Source organism: Pinus tabuliformis, chromosome 1_1 (genome assembly GCF_031772625.1).
Source record: "Pinus tabuliformis cultivar Carrire ecotype Pingquan chromosome 1_1, CPIR1, whole genome shotgun sequence".
NCBI classification, from domain to species: Eukaryota; Viridiplantae; Streptophyta; class Pinopsida; order Pinales; family Pinaceae; genus Pinus; species Pinus tabuliformis.
Window position 1 is genome coordinate 321,084,769 of NC_142297.1, and position 25,817 is coordinate 321,110,585.

The 25,817-nt window shown below is 35.6% G+C and overlaps 2 protein-coding genes across 2 annotated transcripts; one reads left to right on the forward strand and one right to left on the reverse strand.

Moving 5' to 3' along the window:
- Positions 1-1,016: 1,016 nt before the first annotated feature.
- Positions 1,017-2,846, reverse strand: LOC149212842 (aluminum-activated malate transporter 12-like). Its single transcript, XM_089388843.1, has 4 exons — positions 2,522-2,846; positions 2,055-2,195; positions 1,560-1,753; positions 1,017-1,145 (listed from the first exon to the last, which is right to left on the reverse strand). The coding sequence occupies exons 1-4, from the start codon at positions 2,844-2,846 to the stop codon at positions 1,017-1,019; spliced, it is 789 nt and encodes a 262-aa protein (XP_089244969.1).
- A 3,294-nt stretch (positions 2,847-6,140) lies between these two features.
- LOC149212843 (calcium uniporter protein 5, mitochondrial-like) lies at positions 6,141-7,098 on the forward strand. The gene is made up of 2 exons (XM_089388844.1): positions 6,141-6,620; positions 6,730-7,098. Exons 1-2 carry the CDS (start codon positions 6,141-6,143, stop codon positions 7,096-7,098), a joined length of 849 nt encoding a protein of 282 aa, XP_089244970.1.
- The last annotated feature ends 18,719 nt before the right edge of the window (positions 7,099-25,817 follow it).

A 25,817-nucleotide genomic window follows, 5' to 3' on the forward strand; every position in this document is an offset into this window, starting at 1 on the left:
AATTAAATAAATAGAATTTTATAAGAATATAAACATTTTTAATATTTATAAGTGGTGTTTCCTCTAGGAAGAATTCCCCAGCTGCTAAATGTTAGACCATTGAAAGCTTTTCTACAAATAGATCTCTTACTTTAAGTTTCAACTTAATCTTTATTTCTTTATTTATGTAAAGGTTCAACCATTTTCCTGCGTCTGCAAATTCAAGGTCCAACTTTTCTCACTCAGAAAATTATCAACCCCAATTCACAACATAGCCGATAAGGCTTATGGAGTTCAGTATGATAAAAAAAATTTAGAAACATTCAGCGCTCGTCATCATGAAAAACATGAGAATAAATCAGCAGACGATTATATAAATTCTTTGAAATAATTTCTCGATATCGCCGGAGAAAGTACATCACAAGAGTGTAGAAGTAAGGATTACGATATTACAAAAGTCTCGGATCATATTAGTGAGGGTTACGATGGGGAAATGTCAGACTATATAAATACTGAAGGATTCTAAACGACAACACCACAATGTCAGAGAAAAATATCAGAGAAAGATACCCATGCAACTCAAAATATTCTTGTTGACTAATCACAGATAAAAAAATCAATGATTAGCTAGTCCTCCATGGAGAAATATAAATATATATATATAAAAGATACTCCGATGTAAATTGAAGGCCACTGTTTTTCGGTTGTGAGATGGAATTTTATTCCTCATGTTTTGTAATAATCTATCTGTTTTTAACGAGAATGGTTTTATAACGGCTATGTTGTTCTCGACACTTATGCGGCGTGTCAGTGACTTTTGTGTGCAACATGCAAAGTTTCATGTCATGGTCGTAAAGAAGCTTACAACCAAGCATTTTGGTGTGCAGAGTATGATGGACAATCAAAGGCATTTAGATCGTCACGATGTAAAAGAATAAATTTGTTACCTTTTCTCCTTTCCATTTTTACGCCGTAAGGCGTTTCCATTTGAAATGAATTACCCCAGGTGCTGCTGTGTCTTATTGTTGACCGTAGATTTATGATGTTAGACGATGGAATGAAGTGTGATCGTTGATCTGGAACACTGAAAGGTTAATGAAGAAGCAGGACGGACCCACCGCCAGCGAGCCATTCGTTTCAGCGGCTCGTTTCGCAGCTGATATGGGCTTGTTATAATCATTGTGCAGCAAACAGACACACGAAAAAGATACCGCACTGTATACTTAACGCAGACCAGCTACCTTGCCATGTGCAAACCTACCGGTGCATGATCTACAACAAAATGCCCAAAGATCTACCATCCCTGCTGCTTCACCCATATAAATCTCACGATAGCTCGATTTTTATGTCTGTGCTGCCGCGCCCTTTGCTCAAGTGAATGAATTTGTTGCAGGATTCCAATCCGAGTCTCTGCTCAGCTGTGTTCATTTCTTCACTGCAACGCTAATTCCATTTGGAACTCGCAGCTCATCCTCAGTCAGGTCATTTGGCTCCTTTCTTGGGTAAGAAATGTGAGAAATCCGTGGAAATTCCAATCATTGCCTCATTCTTGAAATTGCTTACCTACAATCCATTAGTACGAATAAACTTATAACGAGGCAAATAGCGGAACCAATCGCTATTGTAGAAAGCCGGTCGTAAGCCATGCGAAATATGTTGTCAACCTGGTATCCGGAGACTGTTATCATATTGAAGGTCAGGATAAAAATCACAACGCCGTAATCGTATTTGCGCTTTATTTTGGGGAAAAACCGAAGGTATGTTGCAGATGCCCCTGTAAAAACAATTATGGTAAGAACGATATCTAAAGTAAAATGTCCAAGCTTTTTTAATTTAATTTGGCCATGCCTACCGATATCACGAGGATTTTTTTTTTTACGGAATCTGGTTAAAGAATTAAAAAAATCAGTTTGAATAGGATTTTAAAAAACAATGTTAGATAGATGCCTGTTAAAATAATAATTAGTTTAATCTCACCCCGTAAATTCCTAAATATTCTTGGAAGTTACTTCTTTTTACAGGTGTATCATACAATTTTTTAATATTCAAAAAACAGGTTCAGCACATCATCAAACCTAGAATGAAACACGAAGCAGCGATAAGAATGGGTTCTCCTACTGTCCCGGCCCTTTGGGCTACCCATCCAACCAATATACCAAGAGATCCTGCGAGCACTGTCCCGATTCCTCTATTCAAGCCCTTAATAAGAGTGGCACCTGCACAAGGATATTTCACAAGAAATCTTATACTCGCACGCATATCCAATCAAAAATATTAGGTCATATCTTACGATTACCTTTGGTTTTAACAAAATTGTTCAACCTATTGAGATGAGGACATTTTAAATCCAATTTTATAAAGCCAAAAGATCTAAACATGGACGCATCTGCATTTATAATTACATTAACGTATAAAAGAAAAAACACAAAACAGTAATTCTGAACCGGAACAAAGGTTTGTTCAAGTTCGATAGTATTAATCCAAGGATTTGCATCGATTAAACTAATTGATCGAATAATCAACGAAAAGTGTTAGCAATTACCTGCAGTAAACTCAAAAACCACCACAACGGTCATGATAGCCCAGATGGCATTATTACCCACACCATTAAATAAAGGCTCCATGAGATAGAACAGAGATACCACTGACAGTGCAAGCCCAACCTTGATCGCGTGTATAACTTTTCGCCAATCGTCTTTCCCCATCTTCCATACTCTTCTAAAAAAATCCTTCAGAACGAGCTTCCAGATTGGAATTTTGTTTGATCTTGTAAATATATTGGGCTCCTCAGCAAAATTACTTTCAGAATTTTCTGCTCTGCTACTTTCAATGTTGATGTTACACTCGCTGGACTTTTGATCCGCCATTGACAAACCAGAAGGACAACCCTTGATACAATAGAACTTGGGGTCCTAAACTTATATATATAAACTATTGTCAAGTGCAATGCATCACAGCGATTCGAATTGATCAGAAAAAGATTCTGCACCAGCAATTCTATGAAGCTTGTCTGAATATTCGAGAGACGATTTTCTGAATATTCGAGAGACGATTTGCTTTGAAAGTATTTTGAGTGCAGAGTTTCTTATATAGAGTCCATTTAGTGGCTTTAGAAATTTGGCCGCTTAAAAGATTATTTATGTCCACTACGGCATAGTGGGATAGCACTGTGTACGTTGTTTGCATAATTTGTAATACCGAAAGCGCACTTTGCAGCATGTGGGTCATGCCGAAATGGATCCCCAGGCCAAATTTCAGAAGTGGATTTCATTTAGCATGATTTTGGCAGTTTACTATCAAATTTCTTGTCACCATTTGACAAAATTACTGCGCTACAGTGAGTTAAATTTCTCTAATCCGGGCATAAATTTAAGAGCATCGGAGCCACGGCTGCTGACATTGATAACGGGTACTCGAACTGTTACTGATTAGTTTTAGGGCACGAATGTTTCCTTAAAATTTGGTAATTTCAACCATCCATATTTGCAATCCCCAACTATGAAGGTTAATGTGATCTCTACACACAGTAACAAATGGGGCAACTAATCAATTTACTTCAGGAAGTTGTTGCCTACTGGATTCCGTTTAAGGTTACCAGAATGAAAGCGATTTGAGTGCTCTTTATCAAGGTCCTTGCTAATTGCTCCGGTAATTGTTCTTGTTTGAATGTTTCACATCCGTGCACCATAGTGCTCCAGTAATTGATAAATTTACTTGTGAATTTGCTAAACACGGGATGATCACGACACCTAAGAAAAAGGTGATCATGCATTGAAATAATTATTTTTATGTACGTTATAATCAAAATATCTGAATCCTGGACTCTTATACGGCAATCTAACGGTTGTCATTTGAACGCAGTCAATCTTGAATTTGGCATCCGAAACACGCGCGCTCATTGTTAGTACAATTATTTTGTTTTATTGAAATAAACGTACACCGCAGTCAATCTTGAATTTGGCATCCGAAACACGCGCGCTCATTGTTAGTACAATTATTTTGTTTTATTGAAATAAACGTACACCAGACGAACATGCAGTCTTAGTGTAAGCGTCATGTTTAGTTCCACATAATATCAAAACAGATGGCCAAGGATTCTCATAGAAAGTGGAGAGCATTCGACACAGTTGAGAGGGAGCGGCCGACATTCTATCTTATTTTCAAATGAGAACACCAAATGTCAATCGAAGCAACGGTTGAATTCATTGTAGATACGTCATATCATGTCGTTCGGATTCTCCTTTACCCTTGAATTCTCTCGAAATAACGGGCAAACATTTTCGTGGCTGTTCTCTAACGGTTTGATGGTAGATGTTTTCACTATTCTTTTGGGCCAATTATTTTTTTATTTTGATTGAAATTAAGGGAAATTTTCATGGAACATTAAGTTTAAGTGATGTAATTATCCGAATAGAATAGTTTTTTTCTCCCTAAAAGTGGTGAATTTATTTATATATTTATTAATATATTTATATTAAAAATATTAATGGGGTTATTGAAAGATTCATAAATATAATAAAAATAATTATTGTAATACTAAGAATGTTTTATTAATGTACATATTTATTTTATTAATTATTTATAAAAAGATTATGAGTCAATTTTAATTGGACGGAAAAAAAGAATTACATATTTTATTGTAAAATGGATGATTTTACTAAATAAAATTTGCTTATATTAATTTCCCTATCTAATTAGAATATGAACTTATTAGAATTGAATAATTTCAATTCCTTTGAAAATTGGTGAGCTGCCAGCCACTTGACACGAATCTAATTTAACTTGAGAAAAGAAAAAGAATTACACATCTTATTGTAAAATATACCATTTTGCTCGATAAATTTTGCTTATACATTAATTTCCCTAGAATATAAACATATTAGAATTGGAATAATCTCAAATCTCTAGGAAATTGGTGGCAGCGGCTGCAGAAATATAATTTTATTAATGTACATATTTATTTTACTAATTATGTATAAAAAGTTTATGAGTCAATTTTAACTTGAGGAAAAAAGGAATTACACATCTTATTGTAAAATGGACCATTTTGCTAAATAAAATTTTCTTATATATTAATTTTCCCCTCTAATTAGAATATGAGTTTATTAGAATTTGAATAATCTCAAATTCATAGAAAATTGGTGAGCTGCAAGTCACTTGGCACAAATCCAATTTAACTTGAGAAAATAAAAAGAATTGCACATCTTATTGTAAAATATTAATTTCCATAGAATATAAACATATTAAAATTGGAACAATCTCATAAAATCAATACAAAACATTAAGATGAACATATTTCCCAAAAATTAATCTAAAAATCAATTAAAAATCTTTTAAAAATTCAACACATCTTCCTCACCTTAAATTGAAATAATTTTATCTCCAAATTCTATAAAATAAATAAATAAATAAAATCATTTACATAGCTTTCTAATTTTCTGCGGCTATTAAATTTGTAAATTTTCATTAAAATAATGGGGCCACAATTTCAATAAACGGGGGCAATATAATTACAGTACACACCGCACTAACAGCTGCGAATGCGTGATACATGAGAAAACCTCATCTATTTCTACATGAACTCTATCATCTTTGGGAACCAGCGAATGTTAAAATTATTATTGTTTAGAGTTGCGCTTACATTCAAAGATAGATGTGAGAAAAAGTTGAATCGTGAAACTTGTATTTCACTAAAGATGCCAAACCAATAGCAATGTAAGAAGATTATCTAATACAAATCATGCTTCCGATTTAGATGTAGTGGGACACATCCCACTACAATGTGTACTCATCCAAACAAACTGATAGTGGTTTGGTGTTGTACTTTCTCCACTATTTTCAGGTTTATATTATGATTTATGTGATATCACACGTCGTCATAAAATTGTCACATATTAAGGTAGTTACAAAATTTTGGAAACTCTAATATTTACGCCGTAAGGCGTTCCCTTTGGAATCAACACATATTATTACAAAATTTTGGAAACTCTAATATTTACGCCGTAAGGCGTTCCCTCTGGAATCAACTCCCTTCCTTGATTACGTGTCATTTTGTGCACCATACGATTAGATGTTAGACGATTACACAAATTTCAAGCGTTAGATCAATGGCAAGGGGAAGAGACACGGGCAGAATGGAGTGGTCACTGTGATTTGAATTCATGGTTATTGCCAATCGCAGAACCTGCGCATACGTTCGCAATACCCTTGATGCCCTTCGTTTCTGCGGAGTTTCGACCTTTAAACTGCAGACCACCTTTGGTGGCCACCCTTCCCGTTTCTTGTACAGGCAGGAACAGACGAAGGTGAGCCAATCTCAGTTTCAGTCCCACCTTTTCCCTCCTTCCCAACTATTATTCGAATGGCAGGAACAGTTGCAGTATTTGAACGCCCGCCCTCCTGCCGGGCAGATATCGGCGGAGGACGACAGGAGATTGCTGAGATTCGTCCGGTTGGAGGATGCCAAAAAAAGAATACAGTGGATTCACGACGACCGCATTTCATATGACGAGCTGCTGCGAGTTTACGTGGAGTCGTTGGAGGGGACTTCAGAGGAAGAAGCGAAAGGAATAGCGAAGCTACTTGACGAATCGGGCCATGTTCTCGTATTGAAAAAGACTGTCTATTTTCGTCCTTACAAGGTATATCTAAATTAGAGCTTCTTTAGCATTTCTGGGGCTCAGGATTCACTGATTTGGGATTTTTAGTTGTGGTTTCACTGATATTCTTTTTTCTTTGGTGTGGTTTCAGATAGCAAGAGCTTTCGAGAAGATCATGCCTACACCCCTTGCAATGAAGAGCCATCCTTACAAGGAAGAGCTGGAGAGACTGGAGAAAGAAAAGGAGGAGATTGATCAGAAAGCTCAGAGTCATGCCATGACAGAATTACGGTTGGGGTTGGGGTTTTTTGGACTTCAGAGAGCGGGTTTAATGAGGTTGACATTCTGGAAAGTGTCATGGGATGTGATGGAGCCCATTTGCTTCTTTCTTACATCAATTTACTTCATGGCTGGATATGTATTTTTCCTAAACACATCCAGAAATCCTTCATTCCAGAGCTTCTTCAGCATTCACTTCGGTGCCACGCAGAGAACACTGATGAAGAAAATGAATTTTTGACATAGAACGCTGTAGAGAACTCCAGAGGTTATCCAGGCCTGGGTTGAAGCCCCCTTATTGTCGCAGGCGTCTCTGTAACTATGATGATATCTAAGATCCCTAACTCTGTAATTTTTTTAGCATTTTCATGCTGACGATTTGTTTAGAATTATTTGGAAATGCTATGAAATGGATTGGTTCACCAGAATAGTGGATATGGGTTACATTGTTACTGCTTGATTATTGAATGATTAGTTCTGCACTGTAAGACTGTTTGCGCTATTGAAATACCAGACAACCTTTATGATAGAATTGCTATCTTATTATTTGAACAGAAAGGAAGTTTTAAAAAATATATATATAAAATGTAAAAAATTAAAAAACCTTAGTGATCTACTAAAATTTAGGGCAAAAATATTCCCATAACATTACAGTGTCTCCCCATAACATTTCAGTGATAAGAAATCAGAAATCGTGCCAGCTTGGATGGTAATTAAAGATGGAACCACCAGAGCAATTTTTTGGCAAAAATATGCAAAATCTTGGGCCCTAAAAGTCTTCCCATAACATTACAGTGTCTCCCCATAACATTTTAGTGATAACAAAGTAAAACTCGTGCCAGCTTGGATGATCATTAAAGATGGAACCACCGGAAGCATTTTTTTGGCAAAAATATGCAAAATCTTGGAGGAAGCTGGAAGAACAACATAGTCTTTGAGGAAAATGGAAGAGCAGCAAGCAGAAAATATCAACAGTTTCCCAGAATGGAACAAAAGATTAGAAGAATTTAACAAAATGCCACATCTAATAAAAATAAGATGGGACAAATTCTAGAATAACAACAAGAAAAACAAACCAAATGATACTAATGATAAGTACTACAGAAGAAAGTATAAGAAAAAATGAGGCGAAAGAAAAAGTGTGGACATAGTTATCTCCCCTTAAAAATATGGACGATCCGAGGACAATGGGCCTGTGACTGAAGCATCTGAATCAGATAATCGGTCAATAGGTGATAAGTGAATGGTGTTATTTCATATTATTGCATGGTATATTAGTTGCTGGTTGAAGACTGTTTGGCATATCAGCTCATAAATTAGAAATGCAATATTATTTAGTTCTGGGTTATTTGCATTGGTGAAAGGTGCTTCTTGTCATTGTATGGTATATATCAGAATTGTATCTTTGGCTGAAATCTAATATTAAGGTTGTTTTCAGAGATTAGGCTTTCACCTTAGGCTTTCAGAGATTAGGCCTTCACCTATGTAAGGGGCATTTAGGGACATGAAAAGAACTAAAAGAATTTTTCTCTGCTGTTTTAATTTTCAGTTGCAGATATGCCATCTCTTCATGGATTTTGTGATTGATGGTATCAGGTTATAGATAGTTTGTGTGCTATGGTGGGTATATGTTTTCACAGTGGCATTCTCCTCTGTAGATTGTTGGATGAATTTGCTATTGCATCTGTTACGGATCGAATCTTCTTGTTTGGGCTTTTGGACGAGTTTTTAATATTTATTTGATGTGTAATGAGTTTTGAACCCTAACACCCAACTTAATATAATACAGTAACCTATTTTAGCATGGCCCCCAACTCAGCATTAACACAATACAGTAATTCATTTTAACATGGATGTCCAACTCTGTATTAATAGGGGTAACGTCGGGGTTCCAAGTTTGCATCAACATATACTGACTATTGCAGCCTATAGATGCACCATAAAACAAGTTACAACAAATATAAAGTAGAAGAGTGTTTTGCCTTCACACAGCTGCTGTGTAAACATCCAGCCAAAAAACCATGCCAAGCCCCAGACATCCATACAAGTTGAAAAGAAATAGGGCTTTTTGATAACGCAGTAAAGCTCAAGAAAAAAAATACTACCATATATTTCTAGATTTTCAGTCAATACATGGTAATATAAAATTCAGGCTTCAACAAATAATTTGGGCCTTGGATCTTCAGACAATACACTCTAAGCTTATTTATCCAACTTCGTTTTTTTCTTGAATCAGGTGGCAGTAACACTAAGCTACATTGAGTTAACAACAACAGAATTTTAAATTGAGTAACACACATTCCAAGTTAGCCCAAGGCCTTGTGCAGCAATTATCCCCGAATTACCCCTTTCTAACAAGAGGCAAACAAATAATCATGTTTATCAGGGATAGCAAATGCAGGAAATACATCAACTAAAACATGCAAGATGAATATACTGAATGTTAGATTTTTTGTTAATCTTCACATATCCTCTGGACCTGCATCTCCTAGAAAGCAAGGTTTTGTCTTACTGTCTATGTAAGGACAGCTGAATAGTACTTTAGGAAGGTTAACTGACCCTTGCTTTATGAATAGCCCTTTAGGAAGAAAAAATCATTTTAGCCTTTATCTATAGAGAAGTATTGAATACATTTAATTAAATAATAAAAATATATATAATGAGGCAAAAAAAACTGTCACAAAAAAAGAAAGACAGAGGAGAATTCAACAGAGAAGACAACATGATAATCAAGGAACAACTTGAATAGATAAATTGTAGTCACACTCTGTAAGTGTGGGAGAATTCAAGATAATGTAAGGTTGACTCATGCATTTTATTTCCAAAGCACTGCAATTCTCTATCGTATATTTTTCTCTCTAATATTTGTCCACTGTGAATACATCATTTTTTCTGGTAAAATTAAAATATTTCAGTGGATGGTATGTCTTTTATTTGCTATACATTCATGCCTTAATCAATAAATTTGATTCCAATTGCTGAGCACTCTAGTGTTGTGAACACAAGCTCAATATCTCTCTTTGATCACTGGAATTTTTTCCAATATTTGTTACCAAAGCTAATGGTCTGTTCATAAGGAAGGTCAGACTTTAATTTTCAGGTTGGTTACCTATTTGAAAAAGAACAAGCAATACAACAAACACCCATGCAAATTAGAAGTCTCAAAGTACACCAGAACCATGGCTGTAGCCAGCTTGAATTTCTTCTTTGTCTAAAACAGATCTGGTTGTAAAATTTAACAGCATGGGATTTCATCTGGAAGCTGCAAATGGGAATTCCATTATTGAACAAGATCATTTAGCATTCTGGAAGAAGATGAAGTCAAACATACCATATGAACTGCTAGAATCAACAAATGGGAAACTAATAATCACAGGACTCTTACTTGTAGCATTTTGAGAATTAATGATCAAATGACTCACATCAGCAGTGCCAAAACACCAAAACTGTGAGATTTGTCTGAGGGAACTTCACCAAATAAAGAGGAGGCTCCTAATATGTAGCCAAACACAACAATCAATTGAAATTCAAGATGTTTAACATTTATGAATATCAAGCTGTCATCCTAAGATATAGCTGAGGAAGTTTTCACAAATAAAGATGACAACATAAGATGTGGCCAACAACACCAATCACTTCAAAAAATTGTTTGAGATGCTAGCACCTGTTGAGGCACCAATTCAAAATGTACATGCAATCATCGCCTTGCTTGCATTACTAGCCTAATCTTATGACAGTCTGGTCACTTCATTTGACATAGAACCCAAATCACCATAATAATGCAAGAGAAGACATGAAAGAAATATTCAAGGTTGATAACAAAAAACACAGTTTTCTTTCAGCAAGTAGGAACAAGAAGTTCGAGAAAAAGGTTGTTGATCTGACACGAAAATGAGATTCACTTGCAATTATATTTTTTGTTACTAAAATAGCAAGGTATAATTCATTTATTGCAGAAAGCAATGGCACCACACCAAAGGAGCATTGGAAAATGTTTTCAGTTGAAAAGGAGGATAAAGCAAATGTGGCAACATACTTCAAGTAGTCTGAGCCTACTTCTTACATCAATGCTCCACCAGTTGGCGCCCTTGCATTTTTCCGTGGTCATCCTTCCTAGCAAGCATGTGAAAATTAATGTGCACCAAATTCCTCTCACAGAATTGAATATATTTGTACTCAAAATCTCACCCCAATGAAAAGCCCAAATAAACCATGCACCTGGCAAAGTGCACAGGCAGGCACAATGGATGCAGGAAGCTTGCAATGGTGGTGGTTTAGGATTATCTGATTTTCATGGCCTCCATGGCTAAGTGGGTAGTACACAATCAAGCACACTGGATGCAGGAGCTTGAGTTTGCAATTGTAATGGCGATGGTTTATTGTATTTTTTTTTCAACTAAAAAAATTGTGTTTGGAGCAGTTTTCAGATATATATAATTTTTCTTGAGATTGGACCGCGTTTGGAGCAATTTTCAGATATATATAATTTTGTTTGAGATTAGACCTCCCTACTTAACTATTAACCATTAAACCACATCCTAAAAACTATTTAAGATGTCTGGATGGCTAAGTGGTTTGTTATAAATTTGGTAACTAATTACGATGCAATGGGAAAACACCTTCAGTGTCGCTTGAACCTGCGCCCAAATGGAGACCTTGAATGTATATGTTTCGCAAGACGCTGGGAGCTGCCAATGCAGACAATTTATAGCAGCATGGGGTGGGATTCGTATGCATGGGTCTTCCGGGCACCTACCAAAATGGTGGATGTCATTGTTCACAGAGTATAATTTACCTTACGCCTAGGGAATAGCCTGCGGGGATTCAACACCGCGAGCGGACCTACGAGGTGAGCAAGCACCGTGAGCAAGAGAAACGAATGCTCGAGAGGGCCTGTTCCGGTTGTGCGAATGGAGCAAATGAATGTTTGGTTCGAGGGATCGTTTGAAATTGTGCGGGTGTTGGTTGCCAAAATGGTGGATGTCATTGTTCACAGAGTATAATTTACCTTGCGCCTGGGGCACAGCCTGCTGGGATTCAACACCGCGAGCGGACCTGCGAGGTGAGCAAGCACCATGAGCGGGAGAAACGAATGCTCCAGAGGACCTGTTCCGGTTGTGCGGATGGATCAAATGAGCAAGCACCGTGAGCGGGAGAAATGAATGCTCGAGAGGACCTGTTCCGGTTGTGCAAATGAATGTTTGGCGCGAGGGCTCGTTTGAAATTGCGCGGGTGTTGGTTGCCAGCGCAGCGGGTGCCATCTCGGAGGTGGTGGGTCAAAGAAGCGTTAGTTTTTGTCATATGTTATTGATGGCTTTACATAGTGTTATATGTTATCCATTGCCTTACGGCGTTTTCTTTGCAACGTCTGGTGCAAATGCTAGTATATTATCGTTTCCAAGTGTGGGTAGAACCTCTGTCTCCCTTTTGAGGTCCAAATATGGTCGCACGCTTTCACTATACATATACATTGTTCCATTTTTTATTCACTACAACGTTTTCATGAAAAAGAATATTATAACATTATGATGGGTAACTCTTTCTTTAAACATTTCATACTGTTGGCACCATTCTTAGGCTGTTTTTTTTTTAAATTATTACCAACTAATGCATGAACTCATTCAATAATTATAATTTTCTATACCCCTCCATTCACAGTCCACATATATCAAAATCAAACAACATGATAGCGACCATTTGATATATTATGCTAAGAACAATACCAGTTTTTGGTATGTCTTTAAATCCATAACATATAAAAAACAACACAATTTTATGTCATCTCGTGTGCGAAATTGCAAAATTTCATATAGGCTCGTTCTTCACTATAAAGTAGCAACATGTTTAAATGGTAAAAATAGGACTAATTTGATGTATTTAATAAAAAGTGAACCCCTAACAGAATTGAAGGACCAGTAACAGTGTTAGTTCTAGTATCATTGTTTAGAGAAGTACTAGTACTATAACAGTGTCATTATCAGTGTTAGTGTCAAAGCATTTATCGGCCTAAAGGTACTCAGAAAATTAGTTTTTTTTTTTTTAATGACTTTTCAAGCAGCTAGAAATACCAAAAAATAAAATTCTCCCAACATGGGAAATTAGGTTTCAACAAATATGGCTTATCCAATTAAAAATTAGAAAAAAAAAAAGTCTAGAAAATTAGAGATTTAATTTCGAATCTACCGGAAAATAGAAATATTAAGCATTTCCCTGAATCTTTAGTTACGAGAAAATAGAAATATTAAGAATTTTATTGAAACTTTGGTTAAAATTGCAAAACAAAATGAAATAATTCTAAGTAAATGCACTTCGACCACAAGGAGAATGTTATAGTCCTTGGCCATGTAGCGACTAAAAATTAATAAATATTTATCTTCTTTCCAAATCTATCTAATGTTAGAAGGATCAACTCTTTCAATTTAGAAATTTTTACTAAAGGTTTACATTTGAGTAAGTTTTAAAAATTAAAAATAAGATATTCTTAATACACTAAGTCCAAAATTAAAACCACTTTGTCTTAATAATAAAATATGCATATTTTAAAGTAATTATATAGTATATTTTCATCTTAAACAAAAGAAAAAGTACCTTTTATATTTATAACAATAATAAACTAGACTACCTAGATGGGGTGTTCAACAAGACTGAAGGTGGGGGAAGACTGTTGCCATCCCACATTGCCATACAACCAAGGGATGTGGTAGTCTTCCTCCTTGATGTCTATCCATGCTTTATAGTTTGCAGAAAGGGAAGATTCCTCCTCTAGTATCCAAAATAATGAAATAAACATTGATGTAGTTTAGTTAACCCTACGTCAGATTCACCACCACTGGAGGTATGTATTAAGATCTTCCTGCCTGACCTAGCTCGTGCAATGGGTGTGACTCACTATTCATAGACATGGAAATAAATGTAATGTACAAGGATTTCAATTTAATCAAACCTAATAGAAACATTTTTCCACTTGCCAAATGAGTTGTCATTCCAACCTTCAATATTCTAGTTATAATTCTCTTATTTGAGCTACGAAACTCAGCCACTACTCTCCACGGGTACCTATCTGTTTCCTTACTAAATTATATACTAGGATAGGAGCTTTCGAGATTATCTAGTGTTCCTCAAAGGTAGCATTTTTCTCTACAGGACATAGTATGCTCTATGGATAAGGCTATTTCTCTTAGCAATCTAACTTGGTACCCTAGTTCCCTACATTATAGAAGAAATTTGAAGGAGGTTCAATGGAGTCCTTCTTCTTATATTGCATAGTCTACTACAACATGGATCCCTATCTATGAGAAGGTCTACCATCCTAATGATTTTTTCCCCATAGATCACTCTCATTCTTTTCATGTATTTATCGTGACGATTTTCCTAGTTTTACTTTAACTTTTGTAGTAGCTAAACTTTCAGCTCTAGCTCTCTGGTCACCAAGCTCTATCCATCCTAGAATCATCACTTATTCTCACAATTATTCTCCAAAAGTGGCACCTTTCCCTTTACATCCCTCATTCTACCGTCTCCCCTCTAGCTTTCTAGGCTCTAAATATGTCCCCTTCCTCTTGAGGTCACTATCTAGATTCTATTCTTCGGATATTGTCCCTTATTTTGTCTATATTATTCCTACTTATGACAAAATCCCGTCAACTTCTTTGCCTTTTCCACCCCCTCATGCAATTTCCATTCCATTTTCTGTTAAAGCGCCCATGTCCATAAGAATTTTATATATGTCTAGGAATGAACTAGGTGAGATAGTACACAGATATGGCTTCACATTGAAGATCCAGTGACACATTTTCAAGATCTCACTCTACCCTAAATTTAGGAATATCTCACTCATATCAAGAGGAAAGCAACCAATCAATGATAACCCCTCTAAAATATAGAAGTTATAGTAAATTTGATTAATTGGGAGCGAGATATAAGGCACACACATGAGAGTTGTAATGGGAAATGATGCTTTTACTAAGTGATTTATTATCGAAATAGCATCTACATAGAGACGACTTGCCTCGTTCCAAAATACATCAACACAAACACTTGCAATATTTGGAGCATATGATGAAGAAAATCGAAAATCACCTTGGCATCCCTCTTTTTTATGGTCATTCACTTGCTAGACACAAGTAACGGAACAAGGTTGTTGCTACCAATTCAAAACCCTTAATTCTTTTATTCTCATACTTATTATGTCTTTTACTGTCCAAATTTTTATTTCTTAAGGTTTTTTTCTCATCGCCTTACAAACTTAATTACTTGTTTCTGCATTTCACATTTTACTTCTTTAATCTAAGTTTTGTCTCTTATTTCTAAGAAACAAAAAAAGTTATTTTTTTGTTTCAATTTTAGTATGACATTCCTAGTAACCAATAACCCACTAAACTGGACCCCTCATTTTTTATCATTTTTATATAACCACTTTTTAAGAATGAAATAGAACCGTTTAATATTTAAAAAAAACAAACACCATAAAATATAAGATGCAATGTGTATTACTTTCATCTATCTAAAAGTTATAACTTTCAATTAAATAGAAAAATAGAAAAATGTGCTAGTAAATATTTTGAAAAGTAGTTAAATTTGTTTCTACCATAAGAGAAATACATTTAAGATGCATATCATCATATGTCATTTAAGAGTTTTCAAAAATATGTTTTCCTCATCATATGTCATCTAAGCGTTTACAAAAATATTTTTATGGAAAGGTAAATATTTGAAGTGTGGGGAAATATTCATTTCTATCATTTTTATATAATCAATTTTTAAGAATGAAAGGCAACCGTTTAATCTTCAAAAAAACAAACAACATAAAATATAAGATGCAATGTGTATTACTGTCATCTATCTAAATCTTATAACTATCAATTAAATATAAAAACAGAAAAATATGGTAGTAAATATTTTGAAAAGTAGTTAAATTTGTTTCTAGGATAAGAGAAATACATTTTAAGATGCACATCATCATATGTCATCTAAGACTTTACAAAATATGTTTATGGAAAGGTAAATATTTGAAGTGATGGGAAATATTCAAATAAATATTTTGAAATTTTTAAAGTATTAGTTTAATTAACGATAATGAAAAATTGTTATCACTATTATAAATATTACGAATAATTTTTATTAAAATTAAAATATACATATTAAAAATGTATAAATTTTATAAAATAATATTAATATTAAAAATGATAATAAAAAATAAATAAAAAGAGATTGCTAAATTAAATGAGGTAAAGTTATATTAAGAATAATAATAAAAAATTTTATTAAAATTAAAATATACATATTAAAAATGTATAAATTTTATAAAATAATATTAATATTAAAAATGATAATAAAAAATAAATAAAAAGAGATTGCTAAATTAAATGAGGTAAAGTTATATTAAGAATAATAATAAAAAACAGTTTAAAATATGTAATTATCTCTAGCACAAGAGTAACTGATGATGATGGTGGTGGTGGTGGTGGTGGTGGTGGTGGTGGTGGTTAACGTTCATTGAGACCAAATTGGTTTATCAGACCTATAATTTTCTTAGTTTTTAATTGTCTGGCTCCTCGTCTTTCTTGGCAAGATTGGTGTTGTAGCTTTCTTTTTTTCTCTACTATCTTCCAGCTTCCTTTATCTTTCATCTCCTTCAGCTCTTCTCGTTCTTGGGACATTGGTGTCTTAGATTCACAATCTATTGTGTTTGTCCTTTTCAAGATAGTCGGAGAAGAAGTTTGGTCTAGGAGATTTATTTTGTGCATTATTAAAATGCTCATATCTGTTGATGCTTGAGGGGTTGTCGAGTTCACTTTTTTGTTGTTGGGCAGGGATTTCTCCCTTCTTGTCTTGAGAGTTGTTTCTTTCTTACCCAATTTCTTGTGATTCAGAGTTTTCTCTAGAGTATTCTTCTTTGATGACAGTGTAGTGTTCTTTTTGTGCTCCTTCCCACCATGTAGATATGTGGTGGTTTTTTCTAGCAGAATTTTTCTGGGATGCTGTTGGGCAATTTTTGGCTAGATGGTTTGTCTCAAAGCAGGATTGACATCGGAAGAGGACACTTTCATAATCGAGCTTCTGGTTCCACACATAGTCTTTACTTGTTAGGTTTATTTCAGTAGGGAATCTAGCGCTGAAGTCCATTTCCACACAGATGCATGCGTAGGTGCTTCTGACATATTCCTTTGTTTCTGGGCACGTTCAGTAAAATTTCCCAATTGCATTTCCAATGGCTTTTAGCGAGGAGAGATTCCAGAGATGCAAGGGTAGGCTTGGCAATCTCACCCAAACTGTTGCTGAGGTTAGGACTATTGTTGAGGGATCGAATGATGGGTTCCATGGCTTCATGAATAGGCCTAAGTTTTCCCAAAACCAAGGGCCAAAATCTATAATACATTGTCTGCTTTCAGGATTTTCAAAATCTACTATAAAGAAACCCCTAGCACAGGGGTAGATATTAATTTCATCAGAAATGATAGGCTTCAATACCTCCAAGGTCCAATTATGGATAGTTGTCAGTCGTGGCCAAAAACCATTGAACCGGCAGATTAGGGCACTTTCAGTAAACTTCAGAGCCTCATCGAGTGAGGCCTGGACCACCTGGAGAGTCAGAGCTGGGGCTTCACTGGCGATATGGGCAGGAGCTTGCCCTCTAGAAGCTAATGGAATTGATCCAACAACTATTTTGACGAAGCTCGGAGCCATATTTTACTTGCCCGTAGAACCTAGCCACAGAGAAATAAGGCGAAAGATTAGATCTAGATCTAGCTGCAGAGGATTGAACAGAAGATTAGATCTAGAACCCAATCACAGAGAAATAAGATAGAAGATTAGATCTAGATCTAGCCATAGAAGACTAAATCTAAAACCCAACAGAAGATTAGATCTAGAACCTAGCCGCATGGAAATAAGGCCGAACTTTTATTATAGCACCAAGTAAATCGTAACCTCACGATCTGACAAAGCCAAAACTTTTATTATAGCATGATTTCAGTTGCGCCAGAGGTTTAGAGCACGACATGTATTTCCTAGATAGAAGCACCCATGATTACTCGTTGTATAGAGATCTGACATTCGAGGATGTCAATACTATTTCTAGATTCTTTGCTTCATGATTATTCAGTAGATTCTTCACAATAATTTAGCTGTTGTGGGCGGTGATATAGAAGTCGCGTGAGAACAAAAGACGCGTGATATATAACCTAATAAAAAAATAATACACCCATAAAAATAATTATTTGTTAAATATTTAGTTATCAAGATGAGCATTATATAAAATTGCATGTGTTATAAATATTAGATGTATTAGAGGATTTATAATTTGTATATTTAAAAAATTCCAATTTTAGAGTCAAGCTCTTTGAGGGGACAATATATTTAATTTTGGTTCTGAATTTATATTCCATTTACATGCAGGATTTGTGACTAGGGTGGTCAGATCGCTTACTGTAATAAGGCTAGAGGGGTTTTTGTTTCCTTTTTAAATTAATGTGGATTTAATTTTTATAAGTAAAATATTTATTTTTTATTATTGAGATATTCGTTTATTGTGATAATGTTAGAGGGGTTGATGTACATGGAATACAGATTAACAATGCATATAGGGATACATTAATTGTTGTCAAATCAAAGTTATTAGTATATCTAGTTAACATATACCAAGTTAACGTATACCAATCAAACAATTATGATGGATAAGAAGGGAAAAAAATAATGTTTAGAGTATATTGATACAACTATATAAATATTTGAAAGAACATTTATGGGCATAAAAATACTTAACCTAAAAAAAACCTTTAGAATATATTGGTATAAGGATAGAATTTAGATGATCGTATATGTTTATAGGCATCAATAAAACTTATTTCATGATATATTACACAATGCCAATATTATAATATTTTTGGCAAAGTCTCTAATACCATAACTTGCTAATACCAAAAGTCTAAAAAACCATAACACAAGTTCATATTACATATTATTTAATTAATATATTTAATTAAAAGAGAAGAAAGTATATAACTTCTTTGAAAATAAATCCCAACAAATAATTTATGATTACTACTAAAAATATTTTTAATATTCTATGCAGACTAAATCCCTACTATACATGAAAGTGTCTATTCCTCAATCCCTAGTCATTTCTTTTTCTTCTTAGTGAATTTTGATAGGATCAAAGGAGTGATCATGCTAGGAGGAGAGAGATACCTTCCTAACGCAATGTTGCAACCACTAAATTGAGTGATCATGGTGGGGTTGCAACGTCAAACAATAGTGATGAAAGATCCATTAGGAACCGAGTGTTAGGGCATCATGGTAAGCCTGAATTAGGGGCCAAAGTATGCCCAGAGCAGTGAAAAAACCCAGATTTGTGATTCCCAACAACAAACTAGAAACTTACAGTAAGTTTTATGAAGGATCATTCCTTGATTTGTAAGTTCATAAGAATTTGGACCTTCGAGCGAGATCTACTAAAACGGATCTAGATAAAATGGAAGCCAAAGGGGCATATTGTCTTGAATTTGGTGCTCTGAGGTGTTTTTAAAGTCATTTTTACTAGTTCAGAGGATAAGGAGAGGGGTTTTAAAAATGTGCCATGCTTATTTTATAATGTTAGTCTCTTTATCTACTATTGGGAAGAATTCTACAATCTGGATTAGGAAAAAATTTGTTAGACCATGTGTGTGTAAGGTTATTTTCCCTCCTCGTGGATTTTTGTGATCCAAAAATATTAGAAGGAATTGGAAATTCTATTGGAATATTTATTAAGGTAGGTGAATTGACTTGTCAAGGATGATACACTTCCTATGCTCGAATCTGTGTATACATGAATATAACTAAACATCTTCCTGAATTTGTTGAGATAGAATATCAAGATGAAGTATGGCAACAATGAGTGAATTATGAGAACATTTTCTTCCAGCATAGAGGGTGCCATGAATACATCCAATTGTATCGTGAATGCCCCTTGAATCAAGAAGGAACTCTAGAACTAGAGATCTCTAAAGAATCCACACAGCCACATGAATATATTTTTGTGTCTTTAAGAGGTTTCGAAAAAAAACATGAATACAAAATCAACCCCAGCCACTTCTCAAATGACGCAACGTAAACCCCAAGTCAATAACAACCACTATGAAGTAATAATGGATGAAGTCGAAAAACCAAGGTAGTTTGGACAACAAGATAGTAAGCAAAATGCTAGGGCTCCACCCAAGGGAGCTAACAAGCCCAAAATGAAAGCCTAGGATGAGCTGTAGGATAAAGAAGACACCGAAAAAACCAAGGACTAGGCAAACATGGAGAGTGATGGGTTAAAGGAGGAACTGAGTATGAAAGAACAAGCCCTCAAGCAACTTCGGAATGATTGGAAGAATTTGGATGAAAGATTCATTCCACAAGATCGAAAACAACTCTATCGAGACACCTTTTAACAATATCAAGCTAAGCAAGGTCATATTTCTTCTAATTAACCACAACATCTGGGATGTCAGCAAGGTAATGGGCAGGATCAAATTGCACCAGGGTAACGGGGTAATAAATAAGGTTACAAGGATTTATAGGAATTTATTTATATGGTCGGGAGCCTGCTGGTAAATTCACGAAGGATGGTACCGCTTTTGGTGGTATTCCACCAAATAAATAGACCTTCTCAATCATTATTATCTCCTAGAATGTGAGAGGACACAACAGAAAAGGAGACCAATGGTATTTAAACAAAAAAATTAAGAGGCAAAGATCGATCATTGTGATCCAACATGAAACTAAAATATGGGAGGATCGACTAAAAGAAATTGTCAGATGATTAAAACCCTAGTATGAGGTGGTAGACCAAAATGCAAAAGTAAGCATCGAGGGGTAAACTATCCTTTAGAATCCTATTGAGATCATATTAAACCATTGGGTTAGCTTACCTCAAATTCTCTCACTGAAATTTAGATACATAGGTAACCGTAATTGGGCATTATTGTGAGCAGTTTATGTTCCTCATATTACAAGAGAAAAAGAGGCTTTGCTTTAGAATATAGGAAATCTGAGAAGTATATGTTTGAAATAGATTTGCATAATTGGCAGGAATTTTAACCTAATTTTCTTAGTTGAGGAAAAAAAGGGAGGTATATGCTGCATGGATTTAGAAATGGAGGCATTCAGAGATAAAATTATATAGCTAAAACTGGTTGATATGCCAACCATCAGTGGTGTGTATACTTGGAATAATCTTTTAGGGGGATTTAATCAGGTTACATCGAGCCTAAATAGATTCCTAGTTTACAAACATCTCATAAGTTGGGACATTATTGTAGAAGCTTCAATTCTCCCTTTTTTTGGGTCTTACCATTGTCAATCAACCTAGAAATGGACCTAAAAGCAACACCTAGGAACCGATCCTTCAGATTTGAATCCTTCTAGGTCAAAGATCCCTTTTTCTTCAATAAACTGGAAAGTTGATGTAAAGGGAGTACAATGCAAGGTAGAAATTATATGCATACCTTCCATCTCAAACTAAAATATCTCATAAAATAGATAAAATGTTGGAACCAGTTAGAATTTGGTAACATTATGAAGGAATAAAGATATATTCAAGATTAGATGCAAGGGATACAACAAAGAATAATTAATGAATGGAGATCCAAGGATTTGGTGGTGGAAGAAGGCCACATCGTTAACCTGCTTGACGAAATGAGGAAATAGGAGGAGATCATATGGAAGCATAAATTGTGAATTTAATACCTCAGGGAAGGCAAGAGAAACACTCGACTCTTTCACAAGGCCATGGTTCAACACCAACAACATAATATAATCTTTTCTTTGGAGGATTCCTCCGAAAATAGCCATACGCAACATGAGGAGATCGAAAGCCTCGTGGTGGATCACTTCCATTATCTCGTTTCAGAGCCCTCTCTTGATCGATTGAAAGTTATCCAAAGGATCACAAGCCATATTCCTCATCTAGTTTGTTGTTATTCTCTTGACCTACAAGAAATTCTAGAATATAAAAAATGCAAAGCAATATAGCCGAGAACACATAATTAAAGGAGGAAAACAACAAGTATTTTATTATTTAGAAATAGATTTAATGTTCACTTGGCTCTTCGAGCTGGAAACCTCCAGCAGACCAGAGCTCGATCGGAATAAGACTCCATGATGTTTTCTTTACTAACGAAAGGCTATTTAAATCTTAATGACATCCAAAACCCTAACTACTAGTGGTCCCTTGCATAACACAGGTTATCAACTTTATTTATTAAAAATGGCCCATTTGCAACTAAATTTAGTCCCTTTTCTCTAATTAGGGTCAACCACTAACAATTATTAATGCAGGTTTTATTTACTCTCTGACTAACTATGACTATGACTCAGCCCATTGGGCTTATTAAATAAATAAAGGGGTTAGGTTTGGACCCTAACATGCCCTCCCCCATTAAAAGAAGCCTTGTCCTCAAGGCTAAAGATTTAGAAATTGTTGAAGAATAGTGGTTGGTTTCTAGGTCGCATCTTCTTGAGAGGTGTCTTTCCACTTGACGAGTAATTCCTTAATCGTGGGGTAGCAGAGATGTGTTTCATGGGTATCGAGGGCCTTTCCTGGTTGGAGTTACACTAATCCTTCCCCATACAATTCAGGTAAACATATTTGAATTTTATAATTGTTCACCAAAAATTTCCTGAGGCATGATACGTGGAAGACCGAATGGATTTTTTAAGTTGTTCGCAAGGCCAATTTGTAGGTGATTTCTCCAACACGGTGAAGTATATGATAAGGTCCATAGAATTTTGGTGCTAGTTTATAGATTCCCTTTTCTTTGAGAGATGACTGGTTATATGGTTGCAGTCGCCAGAACACTTGATCCCCTTCTTGAAATGTGCACTTGGAACGGTCGTGGTCTGCTTGTTGCTTCATTTGATTTTGAGCTTTATGTAGATTCTCTTTGAGATGAGCTATCATGGAGATATGGTTATGTAGGAGTTAATCAATTTCCTCCACCTTACAACATCCAAGGATATAAAAAATAGGTGAAGGTGGGAGTTGGATTCATGATAGTTAATATTATACCACCATTTAGGTAAAGGTATCCATTGTACCCATTGATGTTATTTTCTAAAATGAAGCACCTTAGATATGTCTCCAAAAATTTGTTGACTTCTTCTATTTGACCATCGATTTGAGGATGATAGGCGGTACTTAGTTGGAGTTGTGTTCCTTGTAGCTTGAAAGTTTCTTGCCAAAATTTGTTGGTGAAAGTGGGGTCACGATCAGACACAAGGGAAGTTTGCATTCCATGCAGTTTGAATATCTAGTCCAAGAAATATTGAGCCAACAAAGTGTGGCTAAATGGGTGGGGTAGATCACAAAAGTGAGCATATTTACAAATTCTCTCCACAACCACCATTATGATAGATTTATTCCCCAACTTTGGGAGACCACAAATGAAATTCATGGAAACATCCCTCTAGACAAAGGCAGGGAGTGGAAATGGTTGTAAGGTTCCTAGTAACTTGGATGTTTATCTTTTGTTGCATTGGCAGACATCACATTCAGGTACAAAAGTAAGAATGTCAATTTTCATGCTAATCCAAAACAAGGAACGATGAGAGCAATTATAAGTCTTCTGGAAGACTGAATGCCCTGTAGTTGGAGATGAGTGAAAGTCTTCCAAAATGCGGGTTTTGACGGTGGATGTCAGTGATATAACTACTCGATCCTTATATCGAAGAATATCATTATTCAAAGAGTATTTGGCTGAGGAATTATGATCTTCTCGCAAGTTTTAATAAGTTTGCAGAGAGAGGGGTGTGAGAACCATTCCTTGCGGGCCTCTTCAATCCAATCTGGTATGGGAAGAGAGATTCATAGTAGGGTGCTTTCATCCTCAAATTGGCATGATAAAACATCAACTACTACATTTTCATGCCCTTTCTTGTAAATTATCTCATAATCATATCCCAACATTTTGGCCAGCCATTTATTTTGTCGTCGTGATGATAAATGTTGCTCCAAAAAATATTTTAAGCTTTTATGGTCCATGCGGATTTGGAAAAATTGCCCCAAAAAGTATGGTCTCCAGATATCTACTGCATGTAAGATGGCCATCATTTATTTCTCATAGGTGGATTGACCCAGATGTTTTCCACTTACTTGTTGGCTAGTGAAGTCCAATGGTTAACATTCCTACATTAACAACACCAATGCCAGTACTGAAACCATCACAATCAATCCAAAAAGATTTGGTGAGGTGTAGTAGGGCCAATATGGGAGTGGAGCACATGGCTTGTTTGAGAGCCACGAATGCCTGTCGAGATGCATCAGTTCAGAGAAATTAATTTTTTTTTGGGAATATTAGTGCAGGGTCTAGACATGCAACCATAATTATGGAAAAATTTGCGACAATAGTTAGTGAGACCCAAGGATCCACTCAAACTCTTCAGGGTTTTTGGTTGGGGATAATATTGCATTGCCTGTATATTTTTTGGATCAACCCTCACTCCTTCATGACCCAGAGTGTGTCCCAAATACTTCACTTCTTCCATGCCAAAAGAGCACTTGGACAATTTGACAAATACTTTATGATTCCTGAGCAGTTGCAAGATCAGTTATACATGTTGAAGATGTTTGTCTAAGGTTAGGTTGTAGATGAGAATATCATTGTAGAAGATGAGGAATTTTTTTTGGAGATATGGTTTTAGCAGGTGGTTCATTAGGCTTTGAAAAGTAGATGGAGCATTACAAAGACCAAATGGCATGACCAAGAATTCATAATGGCCTTCATGACTTTGGAAGGCAGTCTTGGGAACGTCTACTTCCTTCATGTGTATTTGGTGATAGCTAGAGTGAAGATCTAGCTTGGTAAATAATTGAGCACCATATAGTTCATCAAGAAGATCATCAACAACCAGAATATGAAATTTGTCTTTGAAAATGAGCTTGATGAGGGCCTGAATGTCTAGACAAATGGGCCTTTCTTCATGTTCCTTTAGCACCATGACCACTGGGGATGAATATGGATTGATGCTGGGATGAATAACGCTAGCTTTAAGGAGTTTCTTGATTATTCTTTTAATTTCATTCTTTTAGGTGAAAGGATAGCGGTATGGGTGCGCATTTGGTAGCTGGGCCCTTACGAACAAAGTGATGCTATGATCATGTTCCCCCTAGAAGGTGGAGACTCTTTAGGTTTGTCAAATACCTGCTGGTGGCACTCTAAGACCTGCTGCATCTCAGGATGAATATGAGGAGTAGTGGATTCAATGGCCTGGATGGCATTAAATTGGGCGATGACTCCATTATGGCCCTTTTTCAAAATACATTCCATTCAATGCAAGCTAATTATAGTAGGAGCACATGCCTGGAGTCCACATAATGTATGAATATGGTGGTTATGCTTAAAGATCATATATAACTCCTCGAAATCCATATTGATCATGCCTAGTGTGTGAAGTCATTCAACACCCAAGACAATTTCACAACCACCATTTCAATAGAAAACATGTGGGTCCTTAGGCGGTAGTCTCCCATCTGACGTTTAATATCTTCACAGCGGCATTCACATTTCATGGTCCCCCCATCAAACATAAGGAATTGGATATTAGATACTTCCTACACAAAACAATGAACAACTCTGACGACTCGCTTATGGATAAAGTTATGAGTACTATCACTGTAAATCAATACCACTATTGGTCGATATTTAAGAAAGCCTCATATTTTGAGAGCTCGAGGTGATGAAATGCCCTCGAATGCATGTACTGAAATAATTATTTCATATGTCATAGCTATGAGATCATTGTCAAATTGGGCTTCCTCAACTTCGTCCTTAGTGCCCCCAAGGGATGGGGATTCCTCAGATGAGATAAGTCTCTTGCAATCATCTCGGGATAGCCTCGGATTTTAATTTTAATTTTTTTACTCCTATAGGAGTTTTACTCCTCGATGATGAATATTGTAGTGGCTGAGTTCTAGAAAACTTGATCCTGCCAAATGTC